Source organism: Mastigoproctus giganteus, chromosome 2 (assembly GCF_048544385.1).
Source record: "Mastigoproctus giganteus isolate SK-2022 chromosome 2, ASM4854438v1, whole genome shotgun sequence".
NCBI lineage: Eukaryota > Metazoa > Arthropoda > Arachnida > Uropygi > Thelyphonidae > Mastigoproctus > Mastigoproctus giganteus.
The window spans coordinates 269,114,726-269,135,552 of record NC_143576.1 but is presented as its reverse complement, the minus strand read 5'-3'; the positions used below and the strand labels follow the sequence as shown (position 1 = coordinate 269,135,552).

Here is a 20,827-nt window from a genome sequence, read left to right as displayed (position 1 = left end):
CCCCTTGTATAAGGGAATGGTCAGGCCACACCTTGAGTACTGTCTACAGGTCTGGAGGCCTCATTTTAAGAAGCATGTAGAGCTGTTGGAATGGGTTCAGACAACGGCAACAAGATTAGTGAACGGAACAAAGGGTTGCTCTTATGAAGAAAGTCTTAAATTTTGCAAATTACGGCGTCTGGAGACTAGGCACCTGCGAGGTGAACTGATTGAGGAGTATAAAGCCTTGAATGGTTTGAGCATGCTCAATGCTGGTGGAATTCTTCCTCTTGTTCAGAATAATCATTTGAGAGGGCATAAATTGCAATTGAGGAAATACAGCTGCAGGATAGACGTGCGGAAATTTGCCTTTAGCCAGCGGGTGGTTGGTTGGTGGAACAGACTTCCATCCCTTGTAGTGGAGGTTGATAGCCTAAATAAGTTTAAGGCTCAGCTGGACTGGTATTTTGAACGAACAGAGGGGTGAAGTGGAAGTGGGGTGTTTTTTTTTTTTTTTTTTGGCTGATGCTGCATAAGCTTGCTGTCTTGCATCAAATGCCTCTATTAATGCTAATGCTAATGTGAAATAATGAAAAAAAAAAAAATTGTCTACAGTATCTTGATAAATATCTAGCTTATGATTTTATTGAAAACCCATTCAACTCAAGGCAGCCCATGTGTCTTATGTGAAATAGTTCTTTTTCAAATGAGGATATGAAACCATAGTCTTTTAGATCACTTAAAAAAGGAAACATCCTGATAAATTTGGTAAACATATTGAATATTTTAAAAATTTAAAACAGAATTTTGAGCAATTTAATACTATTACTTCCTTATTTAAGAATAACACACAAACTAATGATGATGGAATGCAGTTTTTGTTCACACACAGTATGGATTTGTTCAGGGGAAGTCTTGTTTGACCAATTATATTGGATACTAGGATGTGGTCACAAAGGAACTTGATGCAAAAAATTATTTTTTTATATCATATACTTGTATTTCTGGAAAGTTTTTGATACTGATGCACGTGGAAGACTACTGTACAAATTCGAGCAGTATGACATTAAGGGCAAATTGCTGCTATGGATAAAGTGTTGGTTGAATGGGAGAATACAGCGAGTATTAGTAGTGGTATGTGATGCAAGAAAGCAAGTGTATGAGCTTATGCAGCATCAGCCAAAAAAAAAAAAATCACACCATTCCCTCCAAATGCCCGTCCAGTTCCTCCTTAAATTTATTCAACCTGTCAATTTCCACAAAAACAGATGGAAGTTTGTTCCAGCAATTAACCACCTGCTGGCTAAAGGCAAATTTCTGCACATCTGTTCTACATCTGTCCTTTCTTAAACTATCTGGTCTGTAATTACTCGTATCACCCTTCGATCCCCCTTTGTCAATTTATGCCCCCTTAGGTTCGAAATCTGAACAAGTGGAAGGATCCCATCAGAATTCAGCGTGCTCAACCCATTCAAGGCCTTATACACCTCAATCAGATCACTGCGCAGGTGCCTAGTCTCCAGCCACTGCAATTTGCAGAACTTAACCCTCTCTTGGAAAGAGTATCCCTTCATTCCCCTCACCAATCTTGTTGCCCTTCTCTGTACATGCTCAAGTAAATCTACATCCTTCCTAAAATGAGGCCTCGAGACCTGTACGCAGTACTCAAGGTGTGGCCTGACCATTGCCTTATACAGAGGGATAATCACCTCCTTTTCCCTGCTAACAAAATTCCTATATATCATTGACAAAACCCCATGACCTGCCTTGGCAGCCTGTCTGAATTGCTCAGAAAACTTCATATCTGCCTGCACAATTACTCCCAGGTCTTTTTCATTTTCTACCACCTTAAGTGTTGTACCACACAGTTGGTACGTTTCTCTGGGGTTACTTCTACCCATATGCAGTACTTTGCATTTGTCAATGTTAAACTTCAGTTGCCACTTCTTAGCCCATCTGCCCAAATTATCTAGATCCTGTTGCAGTAGCACATTGCCATTACTGTCATTAACAACCCTGCCAACCTTTGTGTCATCTGCGACATTAAGCCCGATATACCTTCATCAATATCATTGATAAATAAACAAAACAACAGTGGACCCAACACCGAGCCCTGTGGGACTCCACTAATAACATTAGTCCCCAAAGAGCAGCACCAATTGATTACTACCCACTTAACCATCCTTTTTTCCATTGTTGCAACTTACACTTAATACCATTCTGCTCCAATTTGTACAATAGTCTTTCATGCGCAACAGTATCAAAAGCTCTCCTGAAATCCAAATATATGATATCAAAATTATTTTTTGCATCCAATTCCTTTGTAACCACATCATAATATCCTATCAAGTTTGTCAGACAAGACTTTCCCCTTAACAAACCCATGCTGTGTCTGAATTATTGCTGCAGTCTTGTCTATATGATCCTGCAATGCATCTTTAACCAGTCTTTCCATTATTTTACCCGGAACAGAAGTTAAACTACCTGGTCTGTAATTACTCTTAGTTAGAAGTTAAACTACCTGGTCTGTAACAGTAGAGGAACCAGTAGCAGGAAGCGATCACAGAGTTCTACGGTGGATGATGACGAGAGAGGTAGCAGAAGTAAAAGGCAAAGGAATGGGTTTTAATTTCAGAAAAGGAAATTACGATGCCTTAAGGTACTACATGGCCTCTATTAATTGGGTGGATATTGTGCAGAGAATGAATACAATTGAACTGTGGTACGCTTTTAAAACATTAATCACAGATGCCTTGAATGCGTATATACCATTAAAAAAAATACTCCACGAGAAGGGTTCCAAGTTGGATGAATAGTGAAGTTGCCGCATTACTTGAGCAGAAAAAGGTGGCATGGAAAGGTTACAGAGCAATAAAAAGTACTGAAGCCTATAACAGCTACAAGGTGATGTGTAATAGAGCCACAGAAAAGGTTCGACAGGCAAAGGCAGTTTATGAGAAATCACTAGCAAACAGAGCAAAGAGGGGGGATAAAGAATTCTTCACATATATAAATGCCAAGAAGAGCAGGACAAACCAGATCGGACCTTTATGTAAGGGAAAGGGGATAGTAATAAATACACCAGCTGCCGTTGCAGATGAACTCAACAGTTATTTTGCATCAATATTTACAAATGAAAAGCCTTTTGTGGCAAAGGGAAATTGTGGGAGCGAAGTTAAAAAATATGTAATTAATGATATTGAAATTTCGCAAGATTATTTAATGAAAAAACTTTCGAGCCTACAGACCAGTAAGGCTCCTGGAGTTGATGGAATATACCCTATAATCTTAAGAGAGGCAGCAAGCGAGTGCATTGAACCATTGAGGCTAATTATGCGAGCATCATTAGACTCTGGGGAGATTCCCTTGGATTGGAAAAGTGCAAATGTGTCTCCCATACATAAGGGTGGCTCTAAAAATGAAGTTGGAAATTATCGACCTGTCGGTCTGACTTCAGTAGTAGGCAAAATCATGGAGGCAATGAACAAGTGTGGAATTCAGGATCATTTGGATCGAATTGAAATTCTCAGGGATACTCAGCATGGTTTTGTACTCAGGAATACTCAGCAAAGGGAAAATCATGTTTAACAAATCTGGTTCGCTATTTCGAAAGGGTCACTCACGAGCTGGATTTAGGGAATAATTTCGACATTGTTTATTTAGATTTCAGCAAAGCTTTTGACTCAGTCCCACATGTGCGGTTGCTTTATAAGATGGAACAGGTTGGAATCACTGGGAAAATCCTTAGATGGATAGAAGGATGGCTTCAGGGCAGGAGGCAGAGGGTTGTGATAAATGGCTATTCCTCAGATTGGGTGGATGTAAGAAGTGGGGTTCCCCAAGGATCAGTATTAGGACCACTGTTGTTTTTAATTTTTCTAAACGACATTGATGAAGGGATAGAGGGCGTGATGTCTAAATTTGCAGATGATGTTAAAATTGGTAGCGTAGTTAATGATCACTGTCAAACTGAGCTTCTTCACAGAGACCTAGATAGACTTCGGGAATGGTCAGAAAAATGGCAGCTATGCTTTAATCCAACAAAGTGTAAGGTATTACACCTGGGAAACAGTAATCCCAAAAAAACTTATTCACTTGGTGGAGTTCAACTAAACCCAGTACTGGAGTAAAGGGACTTGGGTGTTACGATACGGTCAGACATGAAATTCTCTGAGCATTGTAAACAGGTTGCAAGGAAGGCTCGTGGTTTCCTATCGATGATCTATCGAACTTTTGCGAGTAGAGATAGGGACGTGATAATCCCATTATATAATGCTTATGTTAGACCACACTTGGAATACTGTGTTCAAGTATGGAGACCGCACCTAAAGAAAGACATCGAGCTTCTTGAAAGGGTGCAAAGAAGGGTAATTCGCCTGGTGAGATCGGCAAAGGGGCGTCCTTATGAAGAAAGACTTCGAATATGTGGGTTGGAGAGTTTGGAAACTTGACACTTTAGAGGAGATTTGATTGAGGTGTTAAAGGCTCTGAGAGGCATCAGTAAAATGAATGAGGACAAAATTTTCAAGATTATAAATGATGCTAGAACTAGGGGACATAAATTCAAGTTACGGGGGGAAATGTTTAGAATGGACTGCAGGAAGTTTTATTTCTTATTATTATTTATTATTAATTATTATTATTAATTATTAATTATTATACTATATTATATTATATTAATTATTATTATTTAGTTATTTATTTTATTTATTATTTATTATTATTTAATTATTTTATTTTATTTTTTTTTGTTTTATCATTGTTTTGTTTGGATTTTTTTTTTTTTTTTTTTGGCTGGTGCAGCATAAGCCATAGGCTTTCTTGCACCATGCGGCCGTTACTAATACTAATACTACTCATGTCACCCTTTAATCCCCCTTTGTGAACTGGGGATACATTTGCACATCTCCAGTCCATGGGAACCTCCCCTGAGTCCAAGGATGCTCTCATAATTATGGCTAAGGATTTGCTTAGTTGCTTTGCTACAATTTGATAACCTTCTGCCATTTTCAAACCTTAATAATTCCTCATGTGTGAATGTAGATGCAAAATACTCATTCAGTTTGTTTGCAATCTGAGCAGGATCATCAACAGTCGAACCATCAATGTCAAGTGGACCAATCAGATTCATCCCCTTCCTTTTAGAGTTTATATAAGTGAAGGAATCCTTGCTGTTTTTCTTAGCTTCTTTTGCCAAGGATTTCTCGTAATCGGCCTTCACATGCCTAACCTCCTTTGTGACCTGATTACAGACTAGTTTATATCTGCCATAGGCTTCTGAGTCGCTTGATAATTGATATGCATCCCATGCATTTTTCTTCCCTGTTACGAGTCTCATTAGTTCATTAGATAACTATTCAGGCCTAAACCTCGAACAATATTTCTTAATAGGTATGAAACTTTTAGTAGCATCCGCGATTAATTCCTTGAATGCTTCCCACTTAGAATTTACTGTTGGTAACATTGTCAGTTGATCCGACTGTTCAGAATTTAAAAACTTTCTGAGACCACTACTCACCTTTACGGAAGCAAAAACCCTTTCCTTTACCCCAGATGGTAATTAAATCTTTAAGTAAATCCCACATCAGGACACTGTGTTCACTGCCACCTACTGGTTCCTTTATCGGCAAATTCTTAATACACGAATGATCACTGCTGATAACCAGATCAAGAGTATTACTCTCTCTGGTTGCCTCTCGAACATGCTGGTGCAGAAATCAATCATCCAATAAATCCACAAAGTCTGACTAGTGAAAAAAGTCTGAAAAGTCACCAACCCAGAAGTTCAAATCCCCCATTATAAGACATTCTGATTTACTGGCCCTCTCTATTTCTCTGTACAATTGTTCATTGTACTCATTTGAGTCAATAGGCCTATAACACACTCCTACTCTTATTTTTGCTTTCCCAGTGCTTTTGTCACACCAAACTGACTCAACAGTGCACTCTTCATCTATATCAACTGGGTGCACTTCTTTTGATTTCATGTTTTTCTTAATTAACATAACATCTCCTCCCTTTCTGTCCTGTCTATCCTTTCTGTACACATTATACTCCCCAAATTCCAGTTCTGCATTCCTTATATCTGTGTGACACCACGTCTCTGGTATCTCAACAATATCCGCCTTTGATGTCTTGACCAACACTTCAAATTCTAGCATTGGTATACATGCAACCATACATGCTCCTATTCCTAGTTAGATCAATTATAAATTTATCAATTTATAAATTGATAAATTTATTCAATTTATAAGCATATAAATTAAAAGCAAACGACGAAACCTTCCAGGACAAGCACATAACGCATACTGAACAAGGATTAGCGGGAAACATCCACGCTCGCGATTTTGACACCCCTCTGTCCCCACCCACTGAGTGTTGTTTTGACTGGGAAAAATAATTTTAGCCATGCCCATGTTTTTTTTATGCCAGAAAATGTTCATGGCGCTTTAAAATTCACATTTTTTTTTAGGTTTCATTTTATATTAAATCAGTGACCGTGAATACCCGAAACCGCGAATACAGATACCGTGAATAGCGGGAGTTTACTGTATTTTGCATCTGCATTCACACATCAGGGGTTATTCAGGGAGGGGGAATGCCAAAGGTGAATTTAACACTGGAAATGAGTTAGTTGATTTTGTAATAACTGAGAGGAAAGTGGAGGAGAAATTATAGAAGATAAACATAAAAAAGCCACCTGGGGTGGACGGATTCAACCCAGTTATATTAAAGGAGGCAGCAAAGGGAGTAAACAATCCCTTAGCCATAATTATGAGAGCTCCTTGCATTCAGGGGAAGGTGCCCATGGACTGGAGATGTGCAAATGCGACCCAATTAACAAAGGAAGATCAAAGGGTGACACAAGTAATTAAAGACCTGTTAGTTTAACTTCTGTTCTAGGGAAATTAATGGAGGCCCTGGTTAAAGAAGCACTGCAGGATTATCTAGACAAGACTTCAGTTATAGCTTGGACACAGCATGGTTTTGTTAAGGGGAAGTCTTGTCTGACCAATTTGATTAGATACTATGATGTGGTCACAAAGGAACTGGATGCAGGGAATAACTTTGATATCATATATTTGGACCTTAGAAAGCCTTTTGATACTGTTGCACATGGAAGACTGCTGTACAAATTGGAGCAGTGTGACTTTGGATGCAAATTTTTGCTATGGATAAAGGGGTGGTTGAGGGGGAGAAGACAGAGTGGTAATGAATGGACACTGCTCTTTGTGGACTAATGTTATTAGTGGAGTCCCTCAGGGTTCAGTGTTGGGTCCATTGTTGTTGTATTCTGTATTTATAAATGATGTTGATGATGGTATATCAGGCTTAATATCCAAAGTTTACAGATGATATGAAGGTTGGCAGGGTTGTTAAGGACACTAATGACAGTATGCTGCTGCAACAGCATCTAGAAAAGTTGAACAGATGTGCTGAGAGGTGGCAAGTGATGTTTAACATTGACAAATATAAAGAACTTCATATGGGAAGCAGTAACCCCAGCGTAACATCTCAACTCTGTGGTACTATACTGGCAGTAGTAGAGATTGAAAAGGACCTAGATATAATTGTGCAGACAGATATGAAGTTTTCTGAGCAGTGCAGACGATCTGCAAGAGTAGCTCATGGTGTCTTGTCAATGATGTACAGGAATTTTTCTATCAGGGATAAGAAGGTGATTATCCCCTTGTATAAGGCAATGATCAGGTCTCACCTTGAGGTAGAATAGTTTTACTGTATACAGTTCTGGAGGCCTCATTTTAAGAAGGATGTAGAGCTGTTGGAACGAGCACAGAGATGGGCAACAAGATTAGTGATTGGAATGAATGGTTGCGCTTATGAAGGAAGGCTTAAGTTTTGCAGATGCAGTGTATGGAGATTAGGTACCTGCAAGGTGATCTGATTGAGGTGTATAAAGCCTTGAATGATTTGAGCATGCTCAGTGATGGGATTCTTGCTCAGAATAATGACCTGAGAGGGCATAAATTCAAATTGAGGAAAGACAGTTGTAGGATAGATGTGCAGAAGTTTGCCTTTAGCCAGTTGGTAGTTGATGGGTGGAACAGACTTCCATCTTTTTTTTGTTGTGGAAGTTGATAGTTTAAATAAATTTTAGGCTGAGCGGGACTGGTATTTGCAACGAGCAGAGGGGTTAAACTGGAACTTATTTTATTTTTTTTTATTTTTTGGCTGATGCTGCATAAGCTTGTTTTCTTGCATCGTATGCCTCTGCTAATGCTAATAAGATGAAATCTGCTCTACTTCGTCATCAGCTTTTACCTCTTGCAGATATATCCCTGTACTATTCCGCCTGTCATTTTTGCACAATATATTTTCCATTTTCCCTTACATTTGTATCACCAACAACAACTCTCTCTTCTGTGATGTGACCAGTGCATTCTGCCTTAGAAAAGAACAGTGGCAATCATTTGGGATTTCCACTGTTTTTCCTGATGATCGTGTGTATGCTCTGGCTTTGTCACAACCCTTCCCAATTTAAATCCTTCAAGGGCATCCACTCTATTTTTCGAGCTCTGAAACATACAATCTCTAAAACTTTAATGAATGTTGCTTATTTAAAATATGCAGTCAGAACATCTGTAGCATTAGTACAGGCATATGATACAAGAAAGCAAGCTTATATAGCATCAGCCAAATAATTTTTAAATAAATTTTTTAATAAAAAAATAATTTTAATTAATTTTTTTAGTTATTTTTTAATTAATTAAAATATATATTTAAAGAACATTCTGTTTAAAACAAATCTTTAGACTCAACTGACGACGACAGTGTTATGCCTAACAGAAAGTTGGAAGACTTAATTCACTTGGCTGAACTCTGTGTTGATTTGTTACAGCAGAATAATGAACATTATTCTGAGGTGGGTATACTAAAATTATTTTTCTTAATTTTTTTTTTTCTTACCTTTTTTGGTATGAAATTTTATTCACATTTCATTTCGAGGTAAATTTTCATTTCAAACATCAAGATAATCTCAGTTTTAAATTTCAGGTGAGTTTTTTTTTATTATAATTGCTTTATATTGTGGTACCTTGTTTTAATTCAGATTTTTTTATTTGAGTCCTTTATGTAACTGTTTTTTGTAACCATTGTCTTTTGTTGGCCATTTTAGTTCAAACAGAATGTCAATATTTAAATTTATTAGAATAAATATGTATATATCAGTTTATTGGTCTTGTAAAACTTCAAAAATGTAATTGAAAATTGTGAAGATCTACCAGAGGGGATTACAAGCTCACTCATTACATTTAATCAAATAATTATTACATCAGAGAATTAAAAGAAACAAATGAACATTTTTATTCATATTAGAAATGAGCTAGTTAAGCTGTGACACAGCTGATTATCTATCAAGCTGAGGAATAGTTAATACTACTTCCTTAGTTTGTCAGTATTGTTACTCTAAAAACTATCACTGTAGTTATGTTACTCCAAAAAATGACCAAAAACACACACACACACACACACACACACACACACACACACACACCCCCCTCCGTAGCCAGGTGGGAAGGAGCAGCAGTGCGTAGCACGCTCTTCTTGATTAGAGCAGGGTTCGAGCCCGTCACCACGAATACGGAGGATGCGGAAAGGTCAGGGAATGACCACCGCATATCCCAGAGCAATATGGCCTTAGTTGCTAATGCTCCTAAAAACCAAACAAACAACACACATACAGCGATTAATTTTACATCATCAGGAAGGCATCATTAAACAGTCATATAGTTCTTCATTATTCCAAGAGAAGGATTTATTTGGAAGAATTAGGTTTTTTGGTCAACATAGTATCCTGTTTGTATTTTTGGAGGCTTGTGACATGCAATTTTCACCCTGATACAGCATAATTCTGATTAAATAATTTGGTGAAAGCAAATGAAGTTGTATTCTTCATTATCTTAAAAATTACACATGATGTCAATATAGATGATACCCTGGAACCTGTACGTTTAAAGTCATATATGTGATAATTTTTGTACATTATTTCTTTATTGAGTTTACATATAAAAGTATATTTAAAAGATCAGTGTTTCATATCTTGAGTAGGTTTGTTACACTTCCCCTGTTTAAACAGAGGAGGTTTATCACTTTAATGAACATCTGTTATTTCTTGAATACTCACATTACAAACAGCATATCTAGACATTTTAATAATTAGATTGCTTCATATTTAATTATTCAGTACGCGTGATTGTTATCTTCATCAATTTTCTGGTAATAAAGGCATTATCAGATCAAATAAGTAAGTATTTTTTATTATAATTTCCTACAACTTTGTAGTGTTGGTCAGTCTGATTTCAACATGGAAGAAATGATCAATATCAGTTTGTTCCTAAGTACACCACTGCATTCAAATAGGCTAATCGTTTTGCTACAGTCAACAATATTTAACTTGAGCTAAAACTGATCTTAACCAAAGGATATATGTTCACTTGATGTCTAATAGATGCAACTTTTTAAAATCTTTCTGTTGCTTCTCTAATTTGAGAAATAAAATCGAATCATCCATATTCCTTAGTCCTTTGAAATATTCTCTAAATCAGGCATGTTTCACATGCAGCCAATTAGCAGAGTAGTACCTAATATTGCAGCCTTGTGCAATCTGAATTTTCTAATCATGGGAGAAAAGTCTCTATATGTGACAGCATACATTGACTTCACATGTATTGAATTCAAGAGTTGCTTTGGATTTTCTAATTTGTGATCAAGTTTCATTGCTAGAAAACCTAATTGTTGGTAAAAGAATTAACTCTTTCTGGTCTTTGTTCAGATAATCGCACAATTATCTTTGTCTCTGTACACTGTATTTGAAAATCCATTTAACATTCTTTCTAGATTATAATTTAATATTGATATAGTGCAAGAAAACCACAGACTTTTTCTACACTTAAAAAAAAATGAAAAGTAGATAAAATACAAATTATGGACTACCGTCATAACTTAGGTAACATATCCCTCTACTGATGTAATTAAACCAGTTAACCTTTGAATTTTTTCAAACTGTTGGCCTTAACTTACTTGCGGAGGCAATGTCTTTCAGTAATAAACAACTCACTGGCTAAAAGAATAGATTCTTAAATATTCTTTTAGTGGCGTAGTGTGCGGGTATGTAGGTTGGTATTTAGGCCGTTATTTCAATATTTTCCATTTAGAAAAGATTCTGGACATTAAATCCAAAAACCAACACATTATTTCAGTGTAGTTTATTCAATTAGGGACGTTGTGTACAAGCAGTAAAGTGGATTTGCACACAATAATATATTTTACAGCTGTGTAGTTCTTAGCTTCTCTTCCATTCTTTTGGTGAGTGCCCAAGTTTCACTTCCATAAGTCGTGGTGGGGAGTATACATTGATTCATTATTTTACGTTTCAGACAAACTGGGATTTTGCTCTTCAGTATGAGACTATATTTCCTGAATGCTATCCATTCAAAATTTATTCTTCTCTTGACTTCCAGCCATTTATCATTATTACAGCTAATAACTTGTCCCAGATAAGTGTATGACTCCACCTTTTCAATTACTGCTCCTTTAATTATTATTTTCCTTTCCGTGGCATACTTGTTCATCATTAATTTTGTTTTAGTCATATTCATCTTTAGTCCAAAATCCTTACTAACTCTGCATAACTGATTAAGATTTTCCTCTAATTCTTTGGGATCGTGGCTTATGACCACAATGTCATCTGCAAATCGTAAATGGTTTAGGTACTCTCCGTTCACATTGACTCCTTTCTGCGACCAGTCTAATCTTCTGAAAGCTTCCTCAAGGGCAGCAGTAAACAGCTTCGGAGATATTGTGTCTCCTTGGCGAACTCCTTTCTCGATTTTAAATTTGCTACTGTCTTTGTCTAGTCTAATAAAGGATGTAGCACTCTCATATTAAACAAGATGCAGGATATTTCAGAGACTGCTGGTAGTCATTGCTTTCCAAGTAAACTTTAAGAATACTTTCCAAGTATTCTTAAAGCTAAGAATAGAAACAGGTGCAAGTATACCTGCGTGTACACCAATGCTAGGAGTTTGGTAAATAAATTTGATGAATTTGAGGTATTGCTCAAAACATCAAAGGCAGATATTGTTGGGATATCAGAGACGTGGTGTCACACAGATATAAGTAATGCGGAACTGGAATTTGGGGAATACAATGTATATAGAAAGGATAGACAGGACAGGAGGGGAGGAGGGGTTATGCTATTAATTAAGAAACACATAAAGTCAAAGGAAGTGAAGCCAGTTGACATCGATGGACAGGGCAGTGTCGAGTCAGTTTGGTGTGACATAAGCATAGGGAAATCAAAATTGAGAGTAGGAGTGTGCTATAGGCCTAATGACTCTGATGAGTATAATAAGATACTGTACAGGGAAATAGAGTGGGCCAGTAAATCAGAGAGTCTTATAATGGGGGATTTTAATTTCCCAGATATTGACTGGAATTTGTGGGTTGGTCACTCGCACACTAGCAAGGCTTTTGTGGATTTATTGGATGATTGTTTTCTACATCAGCATGTTCGTGAGGCAACAAGAGGGAGCAATACTCTTGATCTGATTATCAGTAGTGATTCTTCATGCATTAAGAACCTGCAGATAAATGAACCACTAGGTGGCAGTGATCACAGTGTGTTGAAGTGGGATTTACTCAAGGAGGTAACTACCATCAGAGGTAAAGGGAAGGGTTTTTGTTTTCGTAAAGGCGACTATGATGGTCTGAGACAGTATTTAAATTCTATACAGTGGGACCAACTGATGATGTTACCAACAGCAAACTCAAAATGGGAAGCATTCAAGGAACTAATCTTGGTGGCTACCAGGCTTCACATACCAACTAAGAAATATTGTTCAAGGTTTAGGCCTAAATGGTTGTCAGATGGACTAATGAGACATGTGGCAGAGAAGAAAAATGCATGGATACATACAAATTAATGGGTGACATGGAAGCCTATGATAGATATAAGTTGGTCTGTAACCAAGTCACAAAGGAGATTAGGCAGGCAAAGGCAGACTACGAAAAATCCTTGGCAAAGGATGCAAAGAAAAACAGAAAGGAGTTCTTTACATACTTGAACTCGAGAAGGAAAGGGATGAATCAGATTGGTCCACTGAATATTGATGGTTCAACAGTTGAGGATCCTGCTCAGGTGGCTAACAATCTAAACGAGTATTTTGCATCTACATTCACGCATGAGGAGTTATTCAGGAAGGAGAATGATGTAGGTAAAGTAAACATTGGCAGTGAGCTGGATGATTTTGTAATAACTGAGAGGAAAGTGGAGGAGAGATTGTTGAGGATAAACATAAAAAAGGCACCTGGGGTGGATGGGATCTATCCAGTTATATTAAAGGAGGCAGCAAAGGAAGTATGCAAACCCCTAGCCATAATTATGAGAGCTTCTTTGGACTCAGGGGAGGTACCCATAGACTGGAGATGTGCAAATGTAACCCCAATTCACAAAGGAGGATCAAAGGCTGACACAAGTAATTATAGACCTGTTAGTTTAACTTCTATTCCAGGTAAATTAATGGAGGCACTGGTTAAAGAAGCACTGCAGGATCATCTAGAGAAGAATTCAGTTATAGCTCAGACGCAGCATGGTTTTGTTAAGGGCAGGTCTTGCCTGACCAATTTGATTGGATACTATGATGTAGTCACAAAAGAACTGGATGCAGGGAATAACTTTGATATTATATATTTGGATCTTAGAAAGGCTTTTGATACTGTTGCACATGGAAGACTGCTGCACAAATTGGAGCAGTGTGGCATTGGAGGCAAATTGCTGCTATGGATAAGGGGATGGTTGAGTGGCAGAAGACAGAGAGTGGTAATCAATGGACACTGCTCAACGTGGACTAATGTTATTAGTGGAGTTCCTCAAGGTTCAGTGTTGGGTCCATTGTTGTTTTCGGTGTTTATGAATGATATTGATGATGGGATATCAAGTTTAATGTCTAAGTTTGCAGATGATACAAAGGTTGGCAGGGTCGTTAAGGACACTACTGACGCTATGCTGCTGCAACAGGATCTGGAAAGGTTGAACAGATGGGCTGAGAGGTGGCAAATGAAGTTTAACATTGACAAATGTAAAGTACTACATATGGGTAACAGTAACCCCAGAGCAATGTATCAACTCTGCGGTACTACACTGATAGTGGTGGAGAATGAAAAGGACCTGGGGTAATTGTGCAGGCAGATATGAAGTTCTCTGAGCAGTGCAGACGAGCTGCAAGAGTAGCTCATGGTGTCTTGTCCATGATATACAGGAATTTTTCTAGCAGGGATAAGGAGGTGATTATTCCCTTGTATAAGGCAATGGTTAGGCCACATCTTGAGTACTGTATACAGGTCTGGAGGCCTCATTTCAAGAAGGATGTAGAGCTGCTGGAACGGGTACAGAGAAGGGCAACAAGATTAGTAAATGGAACAAAGGGTTGCTCTTACGAAGAAAGGCTTAAGTTTTGCAAATTACAGAGTCTGGAGACTAGGCACCGGCGAGGTGATCTGATAGAGGTGTATAAGGCTTTGAATGGTTTGAGCATGCTCAATGCCAATGGGATTCTTCATCTTTCTCAGAATAATCACCTCAGAGGGCATAAATTCAAATTGAGGAAGGACGGATGTCGGATAGATGTGCGGAAATTTGCCTTTGGCCAGCGGGTGGTTGGTTGGTGGAACCGACTTCCATCACTTGTTGTTGAAGTTGATAGCCTAAACAAATTTAAAGCTCAACTGGACAGGTATTTCGAACGAACGGAGGGGTGAAATGGGAAAGGGTTTTTTTTTTTTTTTTTTTTGGCTGATGCTGAATAAGCTTGCTTTCTTGCATCATGTGCCTCTACTAATGCTAATGCTAATGCTAATATATTTTCTTCAAAATCATAATATATGGAGTATCTATGCCTTGTCTTTCCAGTGCCCGAAACATTGCCTTATACTGTATGGAGTCAAATGCCTTTTCATAATCCACAAATGCCAGGCATAATGGTGTTTTATATTCATTTGCTTTCTCCATTAGCTGTGATATTACGTGAAGGTGATCCATAGTTGACAATCCTGTCCTAAAGCCAGCTTGCTCTTTCGGTTGATTCTCATCAAGTATTCTTTCTAATCTGTTAGTAATGACCCTTGTGAACAACTTGTAGATATGGGATAACAAGCTAATTGGTCTATAATTTCCAATTTCTGATTTATCTCCTTTCTTATGCAGCAAAACTATGATTGCATTATTCCACTGCTTAGGCATCACACCTTTTCTAATGCACTTTGTGAAGAGCCTTGCCAGTTTTTGTGTTATGTCTTTCCTCCCAATTTTAACAACTCTACAGTAACTTCATCTTCCCCCAGGGCTTTCCGATTATTCATTTTCTTCAATGCATGTTCTACCTCATCAGGAAGAATATCGGGTATGTCGTATGCGTTGATACTTTGCAGTCCATGTTCCCCACTGCTGGTATCATTCCCTCGTTCCTTGTATAATTCTCTATAGTAGTCTTCTGCTATTTGAATTATGCCTTCTCTGCTGTTTATAAGTACACCATCGCTATTCTTCAGTTTCAGTATCATTTGTCTTTCTGTATTACTGCTCATGGCTGCTGATTTAAATCCTTTGTTTTCACTTAATGCTTTTTCTACTTTTCTTGTGTTAAATCTTCTTATGTCCTCTCTGAGTCTCTTTCTAATGGCTTTGCATAACTCAGTATACTCAATTTTCTCCCTGTCTGTTTTTTTTTCTTGCTCTTCATTTGTAGTCTTTGGTTCATCGTGACAAGTGTTTCTTGACTAATTTTTTCTTCTTTGGATTTCTGTTTCCCTATAGGTTTCTTGGGCTTTATCACTTTCAGAAAGTTATAATATTCCTCATCGTTATCTTGGTCCTGAGCAGTCTGCAGAAGCTCAAACTTGTTCTTAAGTTCCAGTACATACTGCTTTTTCTCCTCCTCTGTTACCTCAAAGACCTTTGTATTATTTACTCGAGTCAGTTTTTTCCTTTCCTTTCCTACATCTATATCAAGTGTACATCCTACCATTCTGTGATCACTTCCAACATTTACCTTATTCAGGGCGGTAACATCATTCACAATATATCTTCTGTTAGTTGAGGATAAAGTCGATTTCATTAGTTGTTAATCCATTTGTACTCTTCCATGTCCACTTTCTGTTCACCTTTTTCTTGAAAGTGTTCATTACTGACAGTCCTTGAGATTCTGCAAATTCCACAAGTCTTTCACCTCTTTTATTTCTTTCACCAATTCCAAAATTTCCTATAGTTCCTCTTTCTGCGCTGTTTTGCCTTTTTCCAACCTTAGCATTGAAGTCCCCCATAATAATAGTGTAGTGGGTTTTCTGCTCATCTAGAAGACTCATGGCTCGAGTTGGTGCATAAATCATTATAACCTTTAGTTTGTACCTCTTAGAAATCTGGAGTATTAGTCTTGACACCCTTGGTGATGTACTTTTGAATTCCAAAATGTTGTTTTTTAAATCTTTATGGACCAGAAACCCAACTCCACCTTCACTCCTTTCACTGTTTCCATTGGTGTACAGCAGATTTCCACTTGATAAACTTATAAGTGATTCATTTCTTCTTCTTGTTTCAGCCAAACCGATGATATTCCAATTCACATTTTCTAATTCCTTTTCCAGCTCTAATATCCTGTCTTCACCGATGAGTGATTGTACGTTATAACAGGCCAAGTTCAGTTTCCGTGCATGGCAGCATGGTCGTACCCAGAGATTCTTAGCACCCACTGCTTCCACTCTGATCCTCTCGCTGCCGTAAGAGGGAGAGTGAAAGCTGCTGGGGGACTGAGGGCCATTTGTATTGTTGTGCTCTCATTGCTGGAGGGTTTGGTCTTTTCCTCTTCACGCTGACCAGGCGTCTTGAAGAGAACCACTCTACACGTTCGTTGCCACCTAAGTGACGTAACAGGGCTTACCATCGAGAAGGTGTGCATGAGTGGATTTTAGGGAGGCAGGCAGGCCAACCGGACTTCTCCTAAATCTTCTGTAATAGAGAGACATTGGATTCATCAGTGTTTTAGGCTGAGTGTCTGATAACACACAGGATACCTGTTCCCCTCTAAGCCCCAGGTTGACTTGAACTTAGCTCTAGTTCCCCCTCTAGAGCTAAGTTCCAGTCAACCCATCCCTATCTCTTCCATCATGCAGTATGATTGATGCCTTTTGAGGTTATTATTCCTTACATTTCAGGGTACAGCTGTAAAACGGTGTTCGCAGGCCGGCCGCTAGTTAGTACACCGTACCGTACCTATTGGTAACTCTCTAGGAGGCTTCCGGATCAGCTAGTGTATAATGTTGCTACCTCTACTCTGCCAGATAGTGACTGGAGCGAGTCCGAGTAGTGTGTATGCAGGGGCATTGTCGAGGCCACGTTATGTCAAGGATATATTCTTATGTCTGGGTGTATTCTTACCATGTGTGCGCCATTTCCAAAAATTTCATTACTTCATACAGCATGTCCCACTCACTTTTCTTACTATTGAATACATAATGAATTGTCAAACTAATAGAGCAAGCTTATCTGCGAAAAGATCTAAACTTCCCAAGCACTTCCTAATTCATTTCACAAATATGCGTGGTCTCAATTCTAATCTCAACAATGTCCATTTCCACTTGCAGTCTGCAAAACCCCATGTACTTTTTCTGACAGAATCTCAGTTATCGGTTGTGTTATATTAGTATTAGTAACGGCCGCATGGTGCAAGAAAGCCTATGGCTTATGCTTCACCAGCCAAAAAAAAAAAAAAAAAACTAAATAATAATAATTAAAAAAAAAAAAAGAAATTAAACCTATCATCCTATGCGCTTCCCTTACCCGAAAGTACTATCCAGATCACCTTTGAATTTCCCCAAACTGTCGGCCTCTACCACCCATGAAGTCAACTTATTCCAGTAATTTATAACTCGCTGGCTAAAATAAAACTTCCTGCAGTCCAATCTAAACATTCCCCCCCCCCCGTAACTTGAATTTATGTCCCCTAGTTCTAGCATCATTTATAATCTTGAAAATTTTGTCCTCATTCATTTTACTGATGCCTCTCAGAGCCTTAAACACCTCAATCAAATCTCCTCTAAGGTGTCTAGTTTCCAAACTCTGCAACCCACATATTCAAAGTCTTTCTTCATAAGGACGCCCTTTTGCCGATCTCACCAGGCGAGTTACCCTTCTTTGCACCCTTTCAAGAAGCTCGATGTCTTTCTTTAGGTGCAGTCTCTATACTTGAACAAAGTATTCCAAGTGTAGTCTAACATAAGCCTTATATAATGGGATAATCACATCCCTATCTCTACTTGCAAAAGTTCGATAGATCATCGATAGGACACAATGGGCCTTCCTTGCAACCTGTTTACAATGCTCAGAGAATTTCATGTCTGACCGTATCGTAACACCCAAGACCCTTTCCTCCAGTACCGGGTTTAGTTGAACTCCACCAAGTGAATAAGTTATTTTGGGATTACTGTTTCCCAGGTGTAATGCCTTACACTTTGTTGGATTAAAGCATAGCTGCCATTTTTCTGACCATTCCTGAAGTCTATCTAGGTCTCTGTGAAGAAGCTCAGCTTGACAGTGATCATTAACTACTCTACCAATTTTAACATCATCTGCAAATTTAGACATCACGCCCTCTATCCCTTCATCAATGTCGTTTATGAAAATTAAAAACAACAGTGGTCCTAATACTGATCCTTGGGGAACCCCACTTCTTACCTCAACCCAATCTGAGGAATAGCCATTTATCACAACCCTCTGCCTCCTGCCCTGAAGCCATCCTTCTATCCATCTAAGGATTTTCCCAGTGATTCCAACCTGTTCCAGCTTATAAAGCAACCGCACATGTGGGACTGAGTCAAAAGCTTTGCTGAAATCTAAATAAACAATGTTGAAATTATTCCCTAAATCCAGCTCGTGAGTAACCCTTTTGAAATAGCAAACCAGATTTGTTAAACATGATTTTCCCTTTACAAAACCATGCTGAATATCCTTGAGAATTTCAATTCGCTCCAAATGATCCTGAATTCCACCCTTGATCATTGCCTCCATGATTTTCCCTACTACTGAAGTCAGACTGACAGGTCGATAATTTCCAACTTCACTTTTAGAACCACCATTATGTATGGGAGATACATTTGCACTTTTCCAATCCAAGGGAATCTCCCCAGAGTCAAGTGATGCTCGCATAATTAGCCTCAATGGTTCTAAGCGGTTGATTCAACTACTGCTCATCTCAGATGCCCAAATTATTTGCTGTATGATTCCTTCTGCCTCAAAGGTGGTACTTGTGCATATGTCCGTTCTGATATTCCCTGTCAGAGACTTGGCAATTTGGAATCTCCTCTCTGTGATCTTCTCTGGCTTAAAATCTCTCAGGCGCCTCCATAGCCAGGTGGGAAGGAGCAGCAGTGCATAGCACACGCTTCTTGATTAGACCGGGGTTCGAGCCCTTCACCACCAAATACGGAGGATGCGGAAAGGTCAGGGAATGACCACCGCATATCCCGGAGCAATATGGCCTTAGTTGCTAATGCTCCTAAAAAAAACCAAATAACAAAAAACAAATAATTAAAATCTCTCTACCTCATTGTGTCAAATTCATCTGTTGTCTCTACCACTCTCCCAACTCCATTAATCACTTGGAGCTCTTTGACTTCTTCTCTTTGCAACTTGACTTTCTCCAGTCCAACTTTCCTAACAGGGAGGTAATTTTCCTTGGTGATTTTAATGTTCACAACTCCAGCTGTCTTCTGTTTTCTAGTCACACCGACCCAGCTGTGTCGGTGTGACTAGAAAACAGAATTGCAAAACCCTCAGCATCTCAACCCAGTCGAGATATTAATTGCAATTAATAATGACCTTGCACAGATTGTTCATTTACCTACAAGAATACTGGACAATCCTAATCGTACAGCCAGTACGCTTGATCTTTTTCTCACAAACAACCCTTCTAAGTATACGGTTGAAGTGAGAGATCCTCTAGGCACTTCAGATCACAACTTGGTGATTGTCTCTTCTCCAATGCAACCTTTATCTCATGGCTATTCCGAATTGGACAATCCTAATCGTACAGCCAATACGCTTGATCTTTTTCTCACAAACAACCCTTCTAAGTACACGGTCGAAGTGAGAGATCCTATAGGCACTTCAGATCACAACTTGGTGATTGTCTCTTCTCCAATGCAACCTTTATCTCATGGCTATTCCGAACCTCGTGTTGTTTGGCATTACAAGAATGCAAAATGGGATGACCTGCGAGACTTCTTTTCCTTTTTCGGATTACTGTTTCAAAACTTCTGATGTCAACATTTGCTCAGATTGTGTCAGTAAAATTATTCTTACAGGAATAGCATCCTTTATCTCACACTCCACTTTAAAATCTCGTTATTTATCTAAACCTTGATTTTCCAATAAATGTGCTAAGGCTGTTCAAGAGAAGAATGTTGCATATCCTAATTGGCTTGTTTCTAATTCTCCAGTTTAATTTTCTGCGTACATTAAAGCTCGCAACAATTGTAAAGCAGTTATTAATCAATCAAAACTAGAGTTTGAACAATCTAAGAGTAGAACACTTGCTTCTTGCCCTAATGGTAGCCGAGCATTCTGGTTTCTTGCCAAAGCTATTGGCTGCAACTTTTGTCCAGCTCTACTCCCAACTCTGTCCAAACCAGATGGTTCTGTTATCACTTCAGCCAAGGATAAAGCTGACCTGCTAGCATCCCATTTTTCTTCCAACTTATGTATTAATGACGTTGGTAAAACAACTCCCACCATTCCCAACACACTCCATTCAATGCCCCCTGTGGTCTTCCGTCAAAA

The 20,827-nt window shown here is 38.5% G+C and overlaps 1 protein-coding gene across 4 annotated transcripts in view; it reads left to right on the top strand.

The window, feature by feature from the left end:
- The window catches only part of Cadps (calcium-dependent secretion activator 1), a 1,208,856-nt gene that overhangs the window by 772,181 nt on the left and 415,848 nt on the right, over positions 1-20,827 (top strand). For 3 of the 4 annotated variants that reach the window (XM_090389907.1, XM_090389906.1, XM_090389905.1), the window contains one exon: positions 8,754-8,863. In XM_090389907.1, the coding sequence (XP_090246033.1) occupies positions 8,754-8,863 (110 nt within the window). The remainder of the gene's footprint in view (positions 1-8,753; positions 8,864-20,827) is intronic. The other variant, XM_090389908.1, reaches the window with a different exon arrangement.